This window comes from Photinus pyralis, unplaced genomic scaffold (genome assembly GCF_008802855.1).
Source record: "Photinus pyralis isolate 1611_PpyrPB1 unplaced genomic scaffold, Ppyr1.3 Ppyr1.4_LG4, whole genome shotgun sequence".
Lineage (NCBI taxonomy): Eukaryota > Metazoa > Arthropoda > Insecta > Coleoptera > Lampyridae > Photinus > Photinus pyralis.
Window position 1 is genome coordinate 27,650,673 of NW_022170511.1, and position 21,056 is coordinate 27,671,728.

At 35.6% G+C, this 21,056-nt stretch overlaps 4 protein-coding genes across 4 annotated transcripts; 2 read left to right on the forward strand and 2 right to left on the reverse strand.

The window, feature by feature from the left end:
- Positions 1-4,119: 4,119 nt before the first annotated feature.
- LOC116169230 lies at positions 4,120-7,625 on the reverse strand. The gene is made up of 13 exons (XM_031485262.1): positions 7,399-7,625; positions 6,937-7,350; positions 6,771-6,892; positions 6,655-6,722; positions 6,272-6,510; positions 6,079-6,221; positions 5,392-5,572; positions 5,254-5,339; positions 5,007-5,203; positions 4,794-4,935; positions 4,660-4,745; positions 4,442-4,609; positions 4,120-4,393 (listed from the first exon to the last, which is right to left on the reverse strand). The coding sequence occupies exons 1-13, from the start codon at positions 7,546-7,548 to the stop codon at positions 4,296-4,298; spliced, it is 2,094 nt and encodes a 697-aa protein (XP_031341122.1). The 5' UTR covers positions 7,549-7,625; the 3' UTR covers positions 4,120-4,295.
- Positions 7,626-9,597: 1,972 nt separating this feature from the next.
- Positions 9,598-14,156, forward strand: LOC116168366 (signal recognition particle receptor subunit alpha homolog). The gene is made up of 7 exons (XM_031484160.1): positions 9,598-9,804; positions 9,852-10,248; positions 10,296-10,431; positions 10,481-10,625; positions 11,700-12,440; positions 13,588-13,797; positions 13,843-14,156. The coding sequence occupies exons 1-7, from the start codon at positions 9,688-9,690 to the stop codon at positions 13,966-13,968; spliced, it is 1,872 nt and encodes a 623-aa protein (XP_031340020.1). The 5' UTR covers positions 9,598-9,687; the 3' UTR covers positions 13,969-14,156.
- Positions 14,148-15,002, reverse strand: LOC116168367 (breast cancer metastasis-suppressor 1-like protein). The gene has a single exon (XM_031484161.1). The coding sequence runs from the start codon at positions 14,908-14,910 to the stop codon at positions 14,203-14,205; it is 708 nt and encodes a 235-aa protein (XP_031340021.1). The 5' UTR covers positions 14,911-15,002; the 3' UTR covers positions 14,148-14,202.
- Positions 15,003-16,173: 1,171 nt separating this feature from the next.
- Positions 16,174-20,619, forward strand: LOC116168191 (uncharacterized protein K02A2.6-like). Its single transcript, XM_031483873.1, has 2 exons — positions 16,174-16,591; positions 16,706-20,619. Exons 1-2 carry the CDS (start codon positions 16,396-16,398, stop codon positions 20,464-20,466), a joined length of 3,957 nt encoding a protein of 1,318 aa, XP_031339733.1. The 5' UTR covers positions 16,174-16,395; the 3' UTR covers positions 20,467-20,619.
- Positions 20,620-21,056: the final 437 nt, after the last annotated feature.

Sequence of the window (21,056 nt, forward strand, 5' to 3'; positions counted from 1 at the left end):
ATCCCATCTCATCACGCACAAGACGCGCGGGCCGATACTGGCTATTATATATTTGCTGTTGATTTAATAGATTCTTGTTAACATATATTTGAATTGGTAGGGCCTTTGCCTAAAATTACGCATATTTGTAACTGAGTTATAGCAGGTAACTAGGGGTAGTGCTGATGGTGTAGCTAGGTTCATTTGCTATAGCTGGTGCATACGGAATGCTTTCTCAGCACGTTGCAATTTTGTTGATCATGCAAATTGAATTAGGTGCGTTTATAAATAAATATGATAAACTAGGTATGCTGGTTAGATCATATATTGTCAACATACAGGGTGTTTACGGTCTTCTCTGTATCCTTTTAAGAGGCGGCCGTACAGCTCAAAAGGAGTCGACAAACCCCAAAACACCTTAGTAAAAGCAAAGAGTACTGGGTACTCTTTGGTAAAAGTTATTAATAAGCGAGATAATATTTGTTTTATTTTAAACGATTAATCTGTGTACAAATTTAGCGATCTGCTACTTAATTAGCATTGTCCACTTAAATTACTTTTTAGTTTACTAAGGTGTTTTGGGGTTCGTCGACTCCTTTTGAGCTGTACTGCCGCCCTTTATTAGGATACAGAGAAGACCGTAAACACCCTGTATATGATCTAAGCTATGCTGCAATCTTTGGGGAATTTTCTTTATGCTAGCTAATATGTTAGACTATACAGGGTTGATTCTATTATTTGTTAGCGGGAGGTTGAAGATTAATATACAGGCTGTTTATTCAAATGAGGGTATCTGTTATGGAATGAATTTCGAAACCTTGAACACAACTTTATATTCCAATGAGACACGTTATTTCGTAGTCAACATGGGCGCGCGTCCGAGTTCTAACCATTGAATTTATAAATGGTTCTAACCACGCACAAATGTTTTATAATATGTGTATTCTTCGCCCGTGATACCCTGATGTCCTAGTATACTGGTAATTGCACTGCCCTTGCTTTTTCGCCCAACAAGGGCAAGAGCCCCTGATTCTGACTAACTAGATCACTGCTCAATGGGCGACTATAAACCGTTTGCATTTGAAAAGGCATGATCCTAAGAATGGCTCTTAACATTTATTAAACATAGCCTTCTTTATGAAAGGTGCTGGAAGATAAAAATTGTGTTAATTATATGTGTTCTTTTGTCCTGCGGTTTCTAATGGAAAAGCGTTATCATGGAAACGACAACTTTCCAGACATATAACGGGCGATCAAAAATGAGTTGCCGTCGAGTCGCCTATGTAAGTTAGTGTTAAATACGATTTCCCATGTAAACAAAAATTCCAAAGGTAACTCGACAGCAACTCATTTTTGATCGCATAATAATTATGCTCGTATATATGTCTGTGCAACTTCCAAGCGCAAGACTGGGAAAAGATGTTACTTAATTTGTAGGACTATAATATACAGTGTGTAAAGCGATGGTGTATACAAGAGGGAATTTTTTTAAAATATTGATTTATGAAAAAAATTTATTCTTCATATTTTTTGCTTGCTTTGAAAGTACCAATAACGTTTCGATTGTTTATGGTTTGATAGCAATACGCTATCTTGATTATAATGTAGAATGATAACTTTCAATAAAAAAATTAATTTTATTATTTTTCCAGATTTCTATAACTAAATTTTAGATTATCGAAACGTTATTGGTACTTTCAAAGCAAGCAAAAAATATCATGAAGAATAAATTTTTTTGATAAATCAATATTAAAAAAAATTCCCTCTTGTACGTATACCCCATCGCTTCCCACACTGTACATGTGACTATTTTATTATGCAAACATTTACTAAGCTGCATACAAAAAACTGGTTTTTATCTCAGAGGAATAATTTATTCCTCTGAGGTTTTTATGATCTCGTTATTTTGATTCGAAATGTAGGACGCTCTATTCAGAAGACCCATTTTGTAGGTCAATTGTTTTTACGAGTTTATTATACAATTATCTTCATCACCTCAACGAATCGACATTTGACAGAGTACATTTGGGTTGTTTAGGTAATGTTGCCTAGCAATTAGGTGGAGCATTTTTTGTTTTTTGAGTCAAATTGCTAAAGGAAACAGATTTGAATTTCAACAACAAAAATTTTAGTCGGTTTAAATACAAACCTTGAGTGTAATTCGGCAGGACAATTTAACGAACAAGAAATTCACGAAACGAATCAATTATTAACAAATGTCCAACTATTCATATGGAAACGGATGTGGTAATTGATTAGAAAACGAATAAGTGAAAAAACCGCTATACAGCGTCGACCAGTGAAGAGCCGTAACGAATCAAGCCGAACGCGCGTTGACGAATTTTTGCGCCCAGCCGTTTCGATTCTAAGGTTTCACTAATCTAAATTTAAATAGCGGTCAGTGGTGAGTTTGGGCCTCGCACACTTCTACGTGATTGGTTGTAGGTTTGTGACTTGTTTAGACTGAAACGTTTCAAATTCATACTAAAAACACACCTTTTCAATATTTTGGGTTTATTTTACTCACAAATAAAAGTTGAGGATGCATGGGTCTTTTAATTTTTAATGATCTTTCAAAGAGTAATATATTCTTTAGTACTTTGTACTTCTTACCTGCTTAACAGAGTGCAATATGTAGCATTCAACAACTATAATTCTGAACTGTTTTCTGCATCCTCAGGTGTGCCCCAGGGGTCTAACCTTGGGCCACTACTGTTCGTCCTCTTTATAAATGACCTATCAACTCAAATACCGTGTACACATCACTTTTATGCCGATGATTTGAAAATTTTTTATGGTATTAATGGGATTAGTGACTGTGAATATTTACAAAGCCAATTACGGATCATTCAAGATTGGTGTGATGCTAACTGTCTTCATTTAAATACATCGAAATGCAAGGTGGTCACATATACAAGAAAATTGCAACCCATTACTTACTTGTACAGATGTGGAGATACTGTTCTTAATCGTGATATTGCTGCTGTGGATTTGGGTGTTACATTTGATAATCAGTTATCTTTTACCACTCATATTCGAAATATCACCAGCTCGGCGATGAAGATGATAGGTTTTATAATTCGCAATACAAAAAGCTTTAAGGACATCTCGTTAATAAAATTACTTTATATCAGTTTTGTTAGATCTAAGCTAGAGTATTGTGCTATAGTTTGGTGTCCGCACTATAAAAATATGAAACATGAAATTGAATCTGTGCAAAGAAGACTATTGAAATATCTCGCATTTAAGTGCGATGGAGTTTACCCTCCTCAAGGGTATGAGAACGCGCTACTCAACGCACGGTTTGAACTTCTTTCTTTGGAAGTTCGGAGGTTAGTTCTTGGACTGACCTTTCTATACAATATAGTGTCGAATAAGGTGGATTGCATTGAGTTGATGTCTTTGATCACATTTTCGGTTCCACTTCATGCCACTCGGAATGTTGTTACCTTTTATTGTAAGAGCGCCCATACTAATTTAATGTTAAAGTCGCCGATGTTTCACATGTGCAGTACATTCAACAAAATTTCTCGGTTAGGTGATATAAATTTTCACACCCTTAGGGAGTTAAAGCAATTGTTGATTGTTCAATACCATACAATGCATTCATAGTTTTTCATTTTATTAATTTTCTTTTGTTTTGTTTTTGGTTGTTTTGTTATGTAGAACAATAAGGTATTATTATATTAAGATTTAAGCTAATATTTCACTTTTGCACACTTTATTATTTGTAACGTCATATTGTCCTGTAATTGGAATGTTTGTTTTTCTGTTGGGCAATAAAGGGAAATTTAATTTAATTTAATCACAAATGAAAAATGAAGCTGGTATGTCCCAAGGTTGCTGTATATTACATAGCATCCATGTGTATGTAATTGTCACTGAAAAAAACAGGTGGTGGTTGCTGGATTTTTTATTAAATTCAATACATATAGTTTTTTTAAAGGTTCCTGTTTCTTTTGCATATAGTCAAGCATCAAGAATATTGCAGCAACAAACACGAACACCCAGTTGCAACTGAACCAATTATTACTACTCTGTTGCTTGTTGAAACAGACTTGTGGAGATTTTGAGCGAATAGAGATATAGGTAGTGTATTTCTGATACCTATCTCTAATAAAGAATAATAAACCATATGCACAATTTTTACGACATTCGTTTATTATAACTCCAATATATCAACAAATCTTTTTAATAAACCAACATTTATATTTACAATATGGTCCTGTTACTTTAAAAATCTGTGCATAATATGCCAGTTGCAATCTATCACTTGCTTCATTGTTTAGCTAAAAACATACAAATTCCCCACTATGCTACAATTTCAGTTCGAGCAAGGGGGAAATATTCTTGAACTTTTCTTCGTCAACTTTTTGGACCTCTTCATTTTTTCCCAAACTATCCAAAACCTGAACTGCAATAAAAAAAATGATAGTAAGCAAAAATTACGATTGATACACACTTTCCAACTCGCTTAAATTCAAACTGTCTTGAAGATGGAGTAGTGACGCAATAATAACTGTATACCGAGAAAAAGTCACAGCATACTTAACTACCACATCGAATAACGTGGCACTTAAAAAGATGAGGGTATCTACACTACCCCTTAGACATTCGTAATCGGCATCACCTGCAAATCAATTGTCAATTTAATGAATTAATGATTTTACAATGTCTTACCCGCACTGCAACTAACATTCGCCCTTTGTACAGTCTTGTACATAAGATCAACATACATCCTTACTGCCTTCGAAACACAGAAGCAACTGAAAAGCAAAGGTGATCAAAATTGTGATTCACTAGCTATTACGTACCGTTTACTTTCCTTGTTTGAGAACCATTCCCCGTTACATCTCAGGCAACTTGCAATAAACTGCATGACATTTACATCATATTTTGTATTTCTTTTCATCATCTCATCCAGTAGCATAAACAGGATATGAAGAATACAGGTAGCTGCAAAATAATAACAAGGATTCAGTACAAGAGCAACTACCAGTTCAGTTAGAATCTTTGTGAATACTTACTTTTTTCGTAAACTACGATGTATGTTTTTTGATCGATTTTTAATTCTTTGTCATCACACTTTGTACACAGCCTTGTCAGACAATTACTTTGTAGAACGAGATTACTTAAATATTCGATGAAGTGCGACATCACAACACCGCTGGGAACACATAAAATAATTTCTCTAGTTACATCGAAGATGCTACTACCAAAATCTCTACAATAAGATCGATTAATTGAGTCCAAGCGTCAACAGAAATAACTTACAGGGAACGTATAGTAAAATTTGTACAGATTTTATCCAAAAACTTTATAAGCGCTTTTAAAAATTCCTTAAAATTATGAAACAATTTCTAAAAAACCTTCGACGGTCAATAACATTTGGGTCATATGGAGTTTACTTACTAATTTTCTGATTAGGGTCACCAAAGTTAATATCTTTGTGAAATAAAAAGAGCCCATACTTTGCAGCAGTGGATCATTATGACTGATGTGTTCATTTACAGTTGTGTTGTACGGTACAATTTCCGTTATGCATCTAATAGTTTGTGCTGTGTATATTCCCATTTCATCTTCCGATGGTTTTCTAAAATGATAAATCATTTCAGGTAGTTAAATTTGGTAAAACAAAATAATTTGGAAAATTGTGTTAACCTCAGTATTCTTCTGGTCATACCTTAGACTATGAAAGCTTCTCCAAGGGTCATACAGTCACATATGGAAAATGTGGGAATGCGTAAATCATTTTTACATAAAATTTTAACGATAGATTTGAGGTTTCATCCCTACAAGATCCAAATAGTGCAAGAATTAAACTCAACTGACTTTAGAAATCATTGTTCTGATGCGTTCCCCACACGTTTAATATTGAAATGTGTGGGAGATTTGGCTGGTGAAATTTAGAAAGGTGACTGTCAAGCAGTCCTCATACTACAGTGGAAATAATTCTTTGATAATCATTAAACTGTGCACATAAATCATAATTTCAAAATGAACCTATATAAGCATAGAGGGACAAAGGATTAATATGGATACCTTAGGAATGAGAAAAAAGAAGTCATTGTTTCACACATGTACAGTATTTTCAATTACCTTTCATCTAAATTACATGTATCATCTTCCAAAAGCCTCTGCAAGTTTAACACATACTCATCATTAGCTATTTTGGTATCAATACCTAGACTTTGTAGGAACACAAAAACATTTTTGACCAAATGCTCAGCAACGTCCCAAAGCTGTAAGAAGCCATGCTTATATACTATCACATCTATCGTTCACCTCTTACCTTGTCAATGTCGATTTTATTTTGAAGCAACTGTAATTGGTTACATTCTTTTAACTTTTTCATGGAATCATAAATGTTATCAAATCTGCAAGTTTCTGCTACCTTAACAGGTGGTTGCAATTTGACAACGTAATTTTGCACAGTCGGACACATAAACATGCAATCTATATCTTTGAAACACATTTCCGCAACAGGGACTCGAAAAACATTTAGATCAATGATACTGTTTAAAGGGTAACCTATAAATTGCTGATATTAGCAATGATTTTCCATGTAGGGGGATGCTACAGGATAAGAAAAAATAACCATATATTTTGCTACTTAGTGTGCTCTAGTTGACAAAACAATGGCTACTTTTCTCCAACCTGTTTGGATGTACTTACGTGTTTCAACAGATTTATGAACCTTAAATTCAGTGTGTACAGGAGGACCCGCATTACACGGCGCCGATCTAAAATCCACTTCAAGTTAGGAAAACAATGGTCTAGAGAATACTTACCGTTGCACATGACTGTGGCGTTTAAAAAATGGACTGCTAACAGTGTTTGAGTGTGAAGCATCGCCGTTATTGATTTTAGTCGCCTCTTTCAATTTTTGAGTCAAATTTACAATCTCCAAATTCTAAAGTGGAGAATTAATAAATGTGTACTTTCAAAGGGAACTACCTTGAACTGCAACTGGCTCTCGACACCTTGTAACTGTTTCGTTGTGGTGAACAATTTCTCACTCCACTCCTTTTGTATTTTCTTGTGTTCTGCTTCATGTTGAGCCTTAACGTCTCTCAAATTGCTACGTAATATACCAACCTCTCCAGCTTTACTCTCGTAGTCTTCTTCGAGTTTCTTAATTTTCACATCTATGTCAATTTCTTTATTTGTAGTTTGGCTGAAGGAGGCTGTACGTTTCAATGTGGTTGATGTACTCCCACTTTGTTTTGTTATCGGTCTGCATTTATCTGCTAAAGGTTTATTTATCGTCATTTCGTGATTTATTTGTGTAGAAGTGAAGATGTTCTGTTGAAACCCTTCATACGAAGGTAAAATTGATACATTATTTAATTGAGTCCGTGGTATGTTGGGCTTAAAACAAACTTGCAACAATCTTTAGATTGTTTTAAACAAATTTACCTGTTCACAAACTTGCGAGGCTAACATAAAGCAATCTTCCACATCCTTAATGTCCAGATCGTCGCCCCATAAATCATCAACATTGTCCATTTTTTGTTTCTTTCCACTTTCGGATTTAAACCCATTAAACTTTCCATTACGTTTGCTCATTTCAATAAAATTTAAAAAGGGAAACTAAAAACAAGGTAACATTTTTTTAGGTTAAGGTTAAAGGGTTTTTGGTAGTCACAATGCACCCAGACGTAGATATTCTAAATATTACTAAGTACATTTGGACTACGTAGATAGGACAGCTCTACTGGATCATGTGACCTACACATGCATATTTCAAATTTTGCTGCTTATAAGTTATAACGCCAGAGCATTGAATTAGTTACAAATTCAATGGCCAGAGAATGGTTTTTATTTATGCTTTAACGACCTACAAAATTTATTTCTGTGATATCTTCACAGTTTTACTTTATGAACTATTTTTGGAGGTTTTTCAAAACTTTTAAAGATTTAAAGACTCGGCATACTGAACCAAGCGTGGGCCACCGGAAGTGGCATAAAAACTGAAAATATTTCAGATGAAACGATTTTATCTGTTAATTTTCAAAAATGTATTTGTATTTGAATGATCTGGTTTTTCAGAACGTCAAAATCCACGTATTTCCACAATGAATAAAGAATACCTATTCATTGTATTTCCACGATATAACAATATACAATGATATAACCGTAGAGAAGGAAAGAGTGAGGAGTGATAATAATGATCGTAAAGTGAAGCCCACATTTGTTTGTTATTCCACCGAAAACTAACCTCAAGTTTATACCTGTACCATTGTCCAATAACGTTTTTAATCGCACATTTCGAGACTTAAAGATCGCATAATCACGAAAATGAAAAATTAAACAAATTTTGGCTCCGAAAATATGGCCGCCCCAGGCTTCAACGCGCAGCATTGCCCTTGAAATTGAAATCTTGGAGCACGTTAGAAACTTTGCGACCTTATTGCCGTTGTGTTGGGGTTTGCAATCGTATATAAACTCTGTCGGACCGCTAGCAAGGCATCTTTGTACGAAGAACTGAAACCTACAAGTAGCAAACATTAAATTGAATGCAGGGACATGACCATGTGACGTTCACGTACGCCAATGACTTGGTGCATGGTCTTATACAGCCTGGTTTTGATGGCCCATTCCTTCGTGCTAGCGGTGAGTGTCGGGTCCGTTGAAGTAATGCACGAACAATGAAGTTACGTGACGGCCTGTTTGTGTCGATTGCCATCTACAATCGGGCTATCTTATTGGAGGCGGTAGGAAAGCAAATTTGTATATTTATGCCAGTAGGAGCGTTCCAGTTTTATCACAGTAGTAGCCGTCCGGTTTATGAGCGATTCGTAGGTATTTGAAATGTCTTGGGTTACGATTTGTGAACATGGGGCTTATACTGTTCTTTTCGGAATTTATACTGCTGCAGGGAAACATGGCTCTTGGTATACAACCTCAAAAGTGCGAGTTTAAATGTACATTACGATTTACGAATATGTTTATTCATTATAACGGCCTGTGATGAAAACATTGAAAACAATAATCTAACCTACATTTTAATTAATAACATTGCAACATTGACGTTTCTTTCGCATGCGCAGATTGTACGGAGTTTAGCCCTTTTATCTCAACGTTGTATAACCATTGAATTTATGATAGTTATAAATTCAATGGTATAAAGGCCGCTTGACATGGAGCAATACAACGCGCAAGAACTTGCAGAAAGAAATTGCAAGGTCAAATCCTTGCATGCAATAAGCATTGCATGGTATTTGACATGGTGCAATTCTATTTCAATTGCCACATGTCTGCCAACAGAAGAAACATATGGATTTGTCAACAAAGTAGTTAACCTCAAATGAAAATTAAATTTTGATTGCTTGAAGAAACGTGAAAAATTACAAGAATAAATAAGATTAATAAAAACAAGTAATGAGTGCGTCTCTCAGCATCATAGTTGCCGCCGCTGTATTTTACTAGGTTGGTGACACAAAAACAACTAGATTTATCCCTAGAATTGCACGATTCATGCAAGAAAAATAGCACCGGTCCTCGTCAAAATCAAACTATTGGCGGTGTTGCCAAATTTATGTTAGCACGTACAAGGTTTTGCTGATTTGGCAAAACAAAATTGTACAAAAACGCAAGAGAGGGAGGCACTTCCGTTTAGTTTTAACCTCACCGCTGTCAGTGTCAGTCGTCATCGCAAATTGCATATGTTTTTTTTTGCTAACCCTTGCCTTTTTAATATAAAACATGTTAGATTTATTCACAATATTTAGTAAGGGAGGCATTGTGTTATGGTGCTTTCAAAGTACTAGTCAAATATTTACGCCATCGATAAACGCTTTAATAAAAACTGTTATCCTACAGGTAAAATGATAAACTTAACTTTTCCTATAACATATGCAACATTCTAGGAACGTACTGGAAGCAATTCATTTGATCGTGATGGATTAACCTTGCAGTATAAGTTGGACAATGAATTCGATTTAGTCTTCGTTGTCGCATACCAAAAGATCTTACAACTGTCGTATGTCGACAAATTTTTGAACGACATTCATTTAGAGTTCCGTGACAAGTATAAAAATGACCTCACAAACACCACATGTTTTCGAGAATTCGATTTCATGTCTACCTTCAACGAGACCTTACAGGCTGTCGAGCGTTGGTCAAAATCGCAGGCCAAGGTGCCTAAGCAAATGAAATCGTATGAAGAGTCAATTAAGTCTAAGAAAACTGTCGCCTCGATGATCGAACGAAAAGGTGAAGATAAGAATAAGACCAATAAAAAGAAGCTAGTTAATTTCGCACCAGGTGAACTTGACTGTTGCCGTAACTTCATTATTATTTCGAATTTTCAGATGCCGGTGTAGAGAACTCAAAACCAATTTCACCTGAAAACAATGTACAAAACGGTAGTATTGATGAAGATACTATTGCTAATAATAGACTAAAATTTGCCATGAAAATGGGTGGTAAGAAAAAATCTGACACAAAGTGAGTATGCCCTTTTCAGTTGGTTTCGAGTAAAGGAATTTGTTGACAGAAAGAGCCCCAAACCCGAAAAGGAGAAAGCTGGAAAGAAACCGCGAGTTTGGGAGCTGAGCGGTTCGACGCAAGATGTGCAATCTTTAGAACGGACTGTAGACAAACCCGAAGACATGCAGAGCCACTACACTGCTGATGAAGAGGTATAGTTCATCCTAGAATAGGAAGGAGTAATAAATCTATAAAAGCAGACAACTGATATATCCGCATTGAATAAGAATCTTGAATATATGCACAATGCAATGCTTTTTCAAAGGTCCAGGTTACTAGAGTATTTGACAGGTTGCTCTCTAGAACAAACGTTTGCTAATTAAACATGAATCAAAGGTTGGCCAAAATTCTTACAAAAGTTTCGTTATATTGATTTTTGAATAATCTACAGAATAAGTACGGGCAGGTAAAAACGTTATTGGACCCTTTTTTTTTAAATGGAACATGAACTGTATATTTTAATCTAAGACATAAGTAGCATATTCAATTCTCTATGCAATAATCAGTGAATAATGTAACATGGCAGGGATTATATTAAAAAATTTAAAGATGGTTTTAGAAAGGTTAAAAAAGAACCTAAAAAAGGTTGAAGTGATTTAAAAAAAAACCAAAAAAAAATTTTTGAGTTTAAAACAAATTTTTAAAACCTTGAATTTTTGAAACAATATAGAATTTTTTTGAATTTTTGGAGTGCTATATTTTTGAATAAATAATTTAATATGCTATCTTTTTAGATTAAAGTAAAGTGTTCATTAAAAAAATGAGGTTAGGTTTGATAACTTTTTTACCGGACCCTGTATCTTTATTTTGATAACGACAGATCATTCAACAAACATTATAAAGAAATAAACATTTTTTTTGGTATCTATTTTAAATAAGAAAATATAGGGTCATTCTGGAATTGACGATTTTTTAAAATTTCTCTTGCATCTCTTAAGCGAGCCAATATTTTCAAACTTTGACGTTACCATTTTAAATTTGACTATGTTACCCAGTAAATGCGTCGAAAATGGGGCACCCTGTACTTTCATTGTCGACCTTTTTTAAATATTAGAAATATGTTACTATTTTCTCTCATCTCCTTAGCCTTCTATTCATATTCATTATTCATTGATGATGTAAACTAGGAGGACACTTGTTAGTCCTGTTGTAGGAGTCTGTCAAAATAATTTATTACTCCTTACTTCGTACTATAGTGGACGTGGACTAAAATGCTATTGTTGTAGTTTGTAGGGCAAATGAAAGGGAGTATAAAGGATATTGAGATTGACTCATCAAGTGAAGAAGAAGATGAAGAAGAAGAAGTACAGGAGCAGAAAACAAAAAAAAGTCCTTCCAAGGGTGGTATGTTTTCGTTATTTAAAAGTTTGGTCGGTTCAAAAAGTCTCACCATGGATGACATGAAGCCCGTTTTGGAGAAGATGAAGGACCATCTAATCATGAAGAACGTTGCCGCCGACATAGCGATCAAGCTCTGTGATTCGGTCGCCACCAAATTGGAGGGGAAGGTTTTGGGTACGTTCGAAAGTATTGCCAGTACGGTTAAGAACACGTTAACGGAGTCTTTGGTGCAAATTTTAAATCCGGAAAGGCGCGTCGACATTTTGAGAGATTGCATGGAGGCGCAGAAACACGGAAGGCCTTACGTTATGGCGTTTTGCGGCGTCAACGGTGTGGGTAAATCGACGAACCTGGCGAAAATTTGTTTTTGGTTGATCGAGAATAACATGCGAGTGCTGATTGCGGCATGCGATACGTTTAGAGCGGGCGCTGTTGAGCAATTGCGTACGCATATGAGGCACTTGAATGCTTTACATCCGCCGGAACGCCACAATGGACAGCAGATGGTTCAGTTGTACGAAAAGGGTTACGGAAAGGACGCCGCGGGTATTGCAATGGAAGCAATTCGTTATGCGAAAGATATAAAGATTGACGTTGTGCTTATCGACACCGCGGGTCGTATGCAGGTAAGACTACTAATTGATTGGGCTATGTTAACGTAGTAGTTCCACATTTGGATTTTGACAAAAGAAAGATTGTGCTAGAATCTCTATAGATAGAGTTTTGTAAAACCATTATAAACATAGGTGCGTTTGATTTTCCGTTTCAGGAGTAGGTAAGGAGAGCGTAAGGTGTAGGTAATTAATAGCTGTACAATAAACACTGAACTATAAAGAATGTAATTGGAAGGGAAACCGGTATAAGCGACATGCGTATCATTGAAGCCGTGCGACAGAATGAGGTGGTGGTATAACTATTTCACTCACTCTCATCGCGCCCAGTTTATTACATTATCGGTCAGGTTATGGTCAGAACTTTGAATTAATATTATGGCTTATAGCATTTTTTAAAGGTCACCTTTAATGAGTTCTTCATATTTTTCATTTAGGTTTTATAAATTGAACTTTATTTTTCCCCTAAATCATTACAATTAAGAAATTTTAGTATTTGCAGTAGAATTAAGAATCAAATCTCATTTTAAATTCAAATTTTAAGTTCTGCGTGACGTCAGGCGCGGACTCAACGAATTTGAGAATCTATTTATAGCAGATCTTTTCTTTATATCATGATATTTTCTGTGTGTCAATATACAAATTGTGCGCGATGAGAGTGACGGAAATTGAAATAGTTATACCATCACATCATTCTGTTGCACGGCGTCTACGTCGGTCTACGTTCAAGGGTATAGTTCAATGAGTCTAAGGTCATTGTTACCAGCGCTAGCGTCATCTATGTCAGTGTATGTTCTGTAACACTATGTTATGTTTTTTAGCAAAATTTGGACATATTGTGCTCTTATGAACCACTAATTTTATTATGGACAACGCAAAAGAGGTGAACACGAGCGCCATCTAGCACCACTGAAATTTTGTTGATTTTTATTTTCTATAGTCAAAATCAAATAAGAATGAAGCAGTTCGATTTTTATTGCAACTGAATTTAATTTATAACCTGTAGGTAGCAATTATTTCAACGAATCTACAATTTGACGAGTTAAGAAAAAAATCGCTAGCCATAGAGATTCTGGCACAATCTTTTTATCTTGGAAATCTGAACTTTAATAATTAATTGAGTGAATTGATTGTCAATAAGTACCTTCTATATTTTGTGTAGGACAACGAACCACTGATGCGCGCATTATCAAAACTGATCAAAGTGAACGAGCCTGACTTGGTTTTGTTCGTGGGAGAAGCACTAGTTGGAAACGAGGCTGTGGATCAGTTAGTTAAGTTTAATCAAGCTCTTGCCGATTTCTCTTCCAGCTCCAATCCTCATATTATCGATGGAATGGTACTAACAAAATTTGATACCATTGATGATAAGGTACGTTCCTGCAGGTGCAAACATCCATTGACCCCATTCTTTCAGGTCGGAGCGGCAATTTCAATGACATATATCACGGGACAACCCATTGTATTTGTAGGAACTGGACAAACTTATACAGATTTAAAATCACTTAACGCTAAAGCAGTCGTTCATGCTCTTATGAAATAAAAAAATTCCTTTTTTCCATTTTCACTTGTTAAAATAATATTTTAATGTTGGTGTTGGATTTTTTACTTTCGTTTTTAAATTCTTTAAAATCGGTAATTAAGCGTAAGTCTTTATACCTTCAAGTTTACGCATGTGTTTATATTTTATATAAATTATGTTATATTTTTACAAAATATTAGTACTGTTAATAATTTGTTTTATTTCGCACATTTACAACTTACAAACTAATATAATCTACGGAGATCTTTTTAACGCTTTTCTAATAATTGTCCAATCTTCCATAATGTCTTGAGGTTTAAGCAAGTAAACAATGTATGGCCCGGTAACAGTAACAGCTTTGCGACGCGAACGAGACCGCGATCGTGATCCCCATTCGCCTCCTTCGCCCCATGTCAATTCACTATTGTGTCTGTCTTCTTCCAAGTGCCTAATCGTATTCATTAAATCTTCATAAAAGTAATCCCATGCCAAACTTTTCTCGCTCTCAAAGTTTTGTTTAGCGGCCTGTTCCTCTGCATCAAACTTATTTCGTATGTTCGCAAGGCGTAATTGTCTTAAAACACCGGCGACCTCTGTTCGTATCCTCATATTCTCTTGAAGTTCTTGTAACGGGCCAAGATATTCTTGGGAACGACCGCCTTTTACTTCAGCCAGCTGGTGTTCGACCTGAGCTATTCGTTCACGATATAACTGTTCACGCAGAAATGTAAATTGGTGTTCCAAGTCCGATAGATTTTGCATGCATTCATTTCTACGTGTCTCGCATTCGTCTTCGTCCATTTCGGAACTATCGTCCGAATCTGCTTCATCTCCTTCACTGGTGTCATGGGCGGGATCATTTTCTCGACTTGAATTTGTATGCTCCGATTCGGCTGCAGATAAGTCGCCCTCACTATCATCTGCGGTGACTGTAGTGGTAGGTTGAAGTTTCATTGGAGACATTTCTTAGCTTTATTTAGGTCTTAATCAAAGAAAATAATTTATACTTGCAAATGTTTACAACAAAATGTTAAGGTTATGTTAGTTTGGTTGTGATTCAACTCGTAAAAAAACCGGTGGCTAAATTTACGCTGTGGTCTGAAGTTGCCATATACAGGGTGTAGAAAGGATTTAAAAACTATTTTCTTTAAACCGAAATATTTTCTCTCCTAATTAATTTAGAGCAAAGTTGTAAGTAGGTTTCTTGTAGCTTTAAAAATCTGCGTCTGCTGAATTTTTCAATTCTGGCAACCGGAAAAAATAAATAAATTAGAATTTAGTATTTGGGTAAAAACCTAATTTTTCAATTTCACGGCACGAGTGATTTTTACTAACGCGTGCCGTAAAATCATGGAAACAAATATTAGCTTTACAATTACAATTTATAATTTCTTTAATTTCTCGGATTTCCCACAACAAGAAATTGACACACGAATAGACGCAGAAAAAAATTATTTACAATTTTGCTGCTGTAAAATAATTAGGGGGGAAAATATTTCAATACGAAGAAATTAGCATTGAAATACACGTATGGTGCGTAAACCAATACATCACCCTGTAATATTACATACAATGCTTTAAGCATTCGACAAATGGCAATGGCGCTGTTGGATATTTTTTTAATGTTTGCTATCTAGTGAGACATTTCCCAGATATAGTACATAATCGCCCATCAGGGATATCCAACTTAGGTAATTTTCGGCTTGGCAGACCAAAGAACGTGTTTTCGTAGTTTTGCAAGAAACAATATACACATAATATAGGAATAATATTAGGCCTTTGTTTATGGTACCCATCTTATAATTAAATACTACGTACTGATATATATCTCGTCAACTTTGCCTGAGGCCCTTCCAGTGCGATAGAAAAACGCATGAGATTTGCGTTTTAGAGCACATCTTTTATGCATTTACAAATAACATTCACTTATGGTAGGTTCAGTTAAGTATTTATAAATTATAAGGATTACCTACCTACCCAACTAACAATAAAGAACCCCCAAGAGAACGGAATTATTTCATAACTATCGTCTAGGGCTACTTAGAGAATCGTTTATTGTTTTAAGGCATGATGATACGATAGTTTTGTCATAAAAAAGACAAATTTCTTTAAAGCTGTTGTGTAGATATTCTTACAATTCATGTTACAGAACAAATAATGATTGCAAATGCACACATTCTGTAACAGTTGTTTAACGTTTTATACAATCCGTTATAACTGTTACGGAATTAGTATTAGACGTGGCTGTAGCCACAATTGACGATACATTAGTTAGCGCTAGTTGACTAATGACCTTCACATACAATTGTCATGACATGTAAGCAAGCCGTCACTTACAATATACTTACTTAAGTAAATCCTGTGTCATCCTTATTTATAATTGTCGCCCTATAATTAACATGGTGTCAGAAGTGTCTTTGTCTTAAGTTGTAGTCGTTAAACGTCGTCATGCCAAATCAAGTAGTCGAAACTGCTACCGTCGCTGCTACCACTCCTAGAAACAAGGTAGCTGGATCTACATGTTCCATCCAACATCTTAACATCGCCAGCAAGAATCTGTCTTATGAATGGAAGAGGTGGTTCACCCAATTCAAGATATATTTGAGAGCGACAAGTCTTGAACGGGAAGAGAATGGTCGCAAGGTGGCTTTATTGTTGCACCACATGGGCCCCGAAGCATTAGAAATCTTCAATAGTTTCGATGTCAACATCGATAGTGTAACCTATGACAACTTAATCAGTAAATTCGAGAAACACTTCACTCCAAAAACAAACATTTCCATCGAGAGGCACAAATTTTTCACGAGACGTCAACTTGAGGGTGAGTCGTTAGAAGAGTTCGTTACAGCATTATCAAACTTAAGTCTAACGTGTGATTTTACGGAGCTGCGCGAAAGTCTAGTTAAAGACATCTTTACTTGTGGTCTTAACTCCGGATTCGCAGAAGTTAAACAGAAAATTATATCTGAAGGTGCAATCACACTCGACAAGGCTGTTGAATTGGCTAAGACGTACACATTGTCCAAAATCGAAGCCGCTAGCTGTAGTGTCGTAGGAGCAGTTCATTACAACACAAGTCACAATGAAATGGGTCAGCGCAGGTGGAAAAATCGTGCACACCAAAGGTCAACGAGTCCATCCACTAGACGAACGACACCATCCATTAGACGAACAACGTCTCCCAGTCCGGTAAGCCGAGATCGAAAGAATATCTGTCAAAGGTGTGGTCAGCATCATCGATTCAGGTGCCCAGCAGATGGGGTAAAGTGTAGCTATTGTTTTAAAATTGGTCATTATGCTAAAATGTGTCTTAGAAATAAGAATGTCAAGTCGCTAACTGTAGATACAGGTGATGAATTATTTATAGGGTCAATTTCGTATGTGTGTTCTGTTAAAAAGTCGCAATGGGAAGTACCTGTGTCTATTAATGGTACTATTCTATTATGTCAATTAGACACAGGGGCAGAAACAAACGTCATGAGTTTGACAGACTTTAGTCGCCTTAATTTAAAAAAAGGCTTAATTAATGTAAGTCATAATAGCGTTAGAACCGTAAGTGGAGAAAGGCTTGAATTAGCAGGCGAAGTCGATTTAACTTGTCATATTCAGAGTAGTGATCACATAATTAAATTTCATGTCATAAAAGTCGGATGTAAACCTATTCTTGGATTACAAACATGTATCGATCTCAAACTTCTTAAAAGAGTGAACCAAGTAACTTTTAACAAATATGAAGTCCAGTCCACTCAGTCTATAATTACTCAGTATAATGAAGTCTTCAAAGGTCTAGGTCTAATAAAAAGTCAGTGTCGTCTACAAATAAACAAGAATGTGACACCTATAAGGGAACCGTTGCGTAAAATACCATTTAAACTATACGAGTCTCTGAAAACGGAATTAATCAGAATGCAAGAATTAGATGTCATCAGTCCCGTTTCGGAACCAACCCAATGGGTTAACAGTATCGTCCTCACATCTAAGAAAAATGGCAGCATTCGTGTGTGCCTAGATCCGCGCAACTTAAACAAAGCAATCCTTCGTGCGCACTATCCCTTCCCAAGCATCGATGTCATTAGATCTCAGTTAAACGGATCTAATTATTTCTCAACCCTAGACGCTAATTGGGGGTTCTGGACCATTGCTTTGGATGAGGAGTCTTCAAAATTATGTACGTTCATCACACCATTCGGTAGATTTCGTTTTAAACGTCTTCCATTTGGAATTTCAGCAGCGCCAGAGATTTTTCACTCTACAATGACTGAATTGTTCGCAGACATCCCTAACACAGTAGTCTACTTTGATGATCTGCTAATTCACGCACCAACTAAAGAAAAACATCATGAGATATTGGAGCAGGTGCTTAAGCGCGCTAAGGAAATAAATTTAAAATTTAATTTAAATAAGTCTCAGTTTTGTCTTAATAAAGTCACGTACATGGGTCATGTGTTCTCAAAGGAAGGCATGACACCAGATCCGAATAAAATTAAAGCTATTGTAGACATGAGTCAACCAAAAAATTCACAAGAACTACAAAGATTCTTGGGAATGCTTACATATTTGTCAGCATACATCAAAAATTTTTCTGAAGAAACACAGCAGTTGAGAATTCTTCTAAAAAAGAATGTAATATGGAATTGGGACACAAATCATACAGCTACATTTAACAAATTAAAAACCTTAATTACAAAAGCCCCAGTTCTAACTTACTTTGACCAGACTAAAGAATTAATTTTGTCATGTGACGCTTCACAAAGTGCAGTAGGAGCCGTTATACTACATGGATCAAATCCAATTGCCTACTCGTCAGCCTGTCTTACCGAAGCTCAAACTAATTATGCTCAAATTGAAAAGGAGCTGCTAGCGATTGTTCACGGTTGTCTAAAGTTCCACCAATTTATCTTTGGTCACAAAATCACGGTCCATACGGATCATAAACCATTAGTGCCTTTATTCATAAAAGCATTACACAAAGTGCCACAAAGACTACAAAGGTTTATGCTCAAAATTCAGTGCTATGATCTCAATGTCATGTACAAACCTGGTAAAGAAATGTATATTTCGGACACATTATCCAGATCGCCTTTGTCAGACTCCATTGTAGATTTACAAGAAGATATCACGTTACACATAAATATGCTCAAGTCATGTTTAGAAGTGTCACCTGAAACATTAGAGTCCTTTCGAAAGGAAACTCAAAATGATAAGGAATTGCAAACCATCGTAAAACTTTGTCAAACAGGTTGGCCCCTAGCCAAGAGTAATCTTCCCCCAGAGACTAAACCATATTACAAATTTCAAAAGGAAATTAATGTACTTGATGGGCTAGTGTTCAAAGGAAATAACTTAGTGGTTCCAAAAGCTCTTAGGTCAAAAATGCTAACTAAAATTCATACGGGTCATTTTGGTGTACGTAAATGCCTTGATTATGCTAAGAATGCATTATTCTGGCCTAATATGTCAAATGACGTGCGAAATATTGTAACGACATGTGTAGCGTGTCAGGAATACAGTAATAACAACTCAAAGGAACCTTTATTGCCACACGAAATTAAAGCAATACCATGGAACAAAGTAGGTGTTGACTTCATGGAATTAAAGGGAAATAAATATCTTATTTGTATAGATTATTTCTCTAAATTTATTGAATTATCAGTACTTAGGAATGGCACAAACGCAAAAATAGTCATCAATGAGCTGAAATCCATATTTAGTCGACAAGGAATACCTGTCACACTAATTTCAGACAATGGACCTCCTTTTAACGCCGTAGAATTTGCCAATTTTATCAAAGAGTGGGACATTCAACACATCACGACAAGCCCGTATCACTCACAGTCCAACGGTCAAGTCGAACGAGCAATCGGAACTATCAAGAGAATGCTAATGAAAACTATCGAGTCTAATGGAGATCCCTATCTAACATTATTACAGTATAGGAATACACCAAACGACAGCAAGAACAGTCCTGCTCAACTCCTGATGTCTCGCCGTCTTAGATGTTCCCTGCCAGTTCATGCAGATTTGCTTCTACCGAAACCAATAGATGTAAATCGTTATGAAAATTGGGTCGAAGATAGAAACAAGAGGATGAAAGACGTTTACAATCGAGGAGCAACCAAACTACCAGAATTAATGACTGAAGACGATGTATTGTTTAAGAAGATTCCATCAGATAAGAAATGGATACAAGGAAAAATAACGCAGGTTGGTCCTGAGCCAAAAAGCTACATCATTCAATCTAGGGATGGGATGCATTATAGACGAAATAGGGTTCACATAAAGAAATTTTACAAATCCAATTGTAATCCAGAATATGGTAAATCGAATAACACACATTTAGATCTTAATACCGATTATAATATAGATAATAATTGCAATGATTGTAATAATTACTGTATTTATAGTAATTTTGATAATGTTAATAATGAACCTGCTAATGACAATGGTTCGACTCCGAACCTTAATGTAACTACTCGCTCAGGCAGACAAATTAAGGTACCTAATAAATTAGACTTGTAACTTCCAAAGGGAGATGTTACGGAATTAGTATTAGACGTGGCTGTAGCCACAATTGACGATACATTAGTTAGCGCTAGTTGACTAATGACCTACACATACAATTGTCATGACATGTAAGCAAGCCGTCACTTACAATATACTTACTTAAGTAAATCCTGTGTCATCCTTATTTATAATTGTCGCCCTATAATTAACAATAACTACATTTTAAAAGAATTGTATAAACATTATAATGCAGTTGTATAGCTATTCTAATACTTTTCATTTCTGCGTTATAATATAGTTGTAATGTAATAGAAGTTGTATAAGAAGTTATATTGAAGGTCTTTATGCTAAATAATACAACTGTAGACTGAAAAACATTATACAATATACACAAAACTATTTCATAGTTAGCATATAACTACAACAGTTTACTCCCTTATGCAGAACTTCTACAATGAAAATGTAGTTATCGAAAACTCTGCCATATAACACAACATTTCTATGGAACTATTATCTTAGTAACTTTTAGAAAATGGAATCGGCTGTGTCTAAGTGGAAAAAAATTAAAAAGAGTGGGCACTTTAAAAGATTAGCCAAAAAGAAAT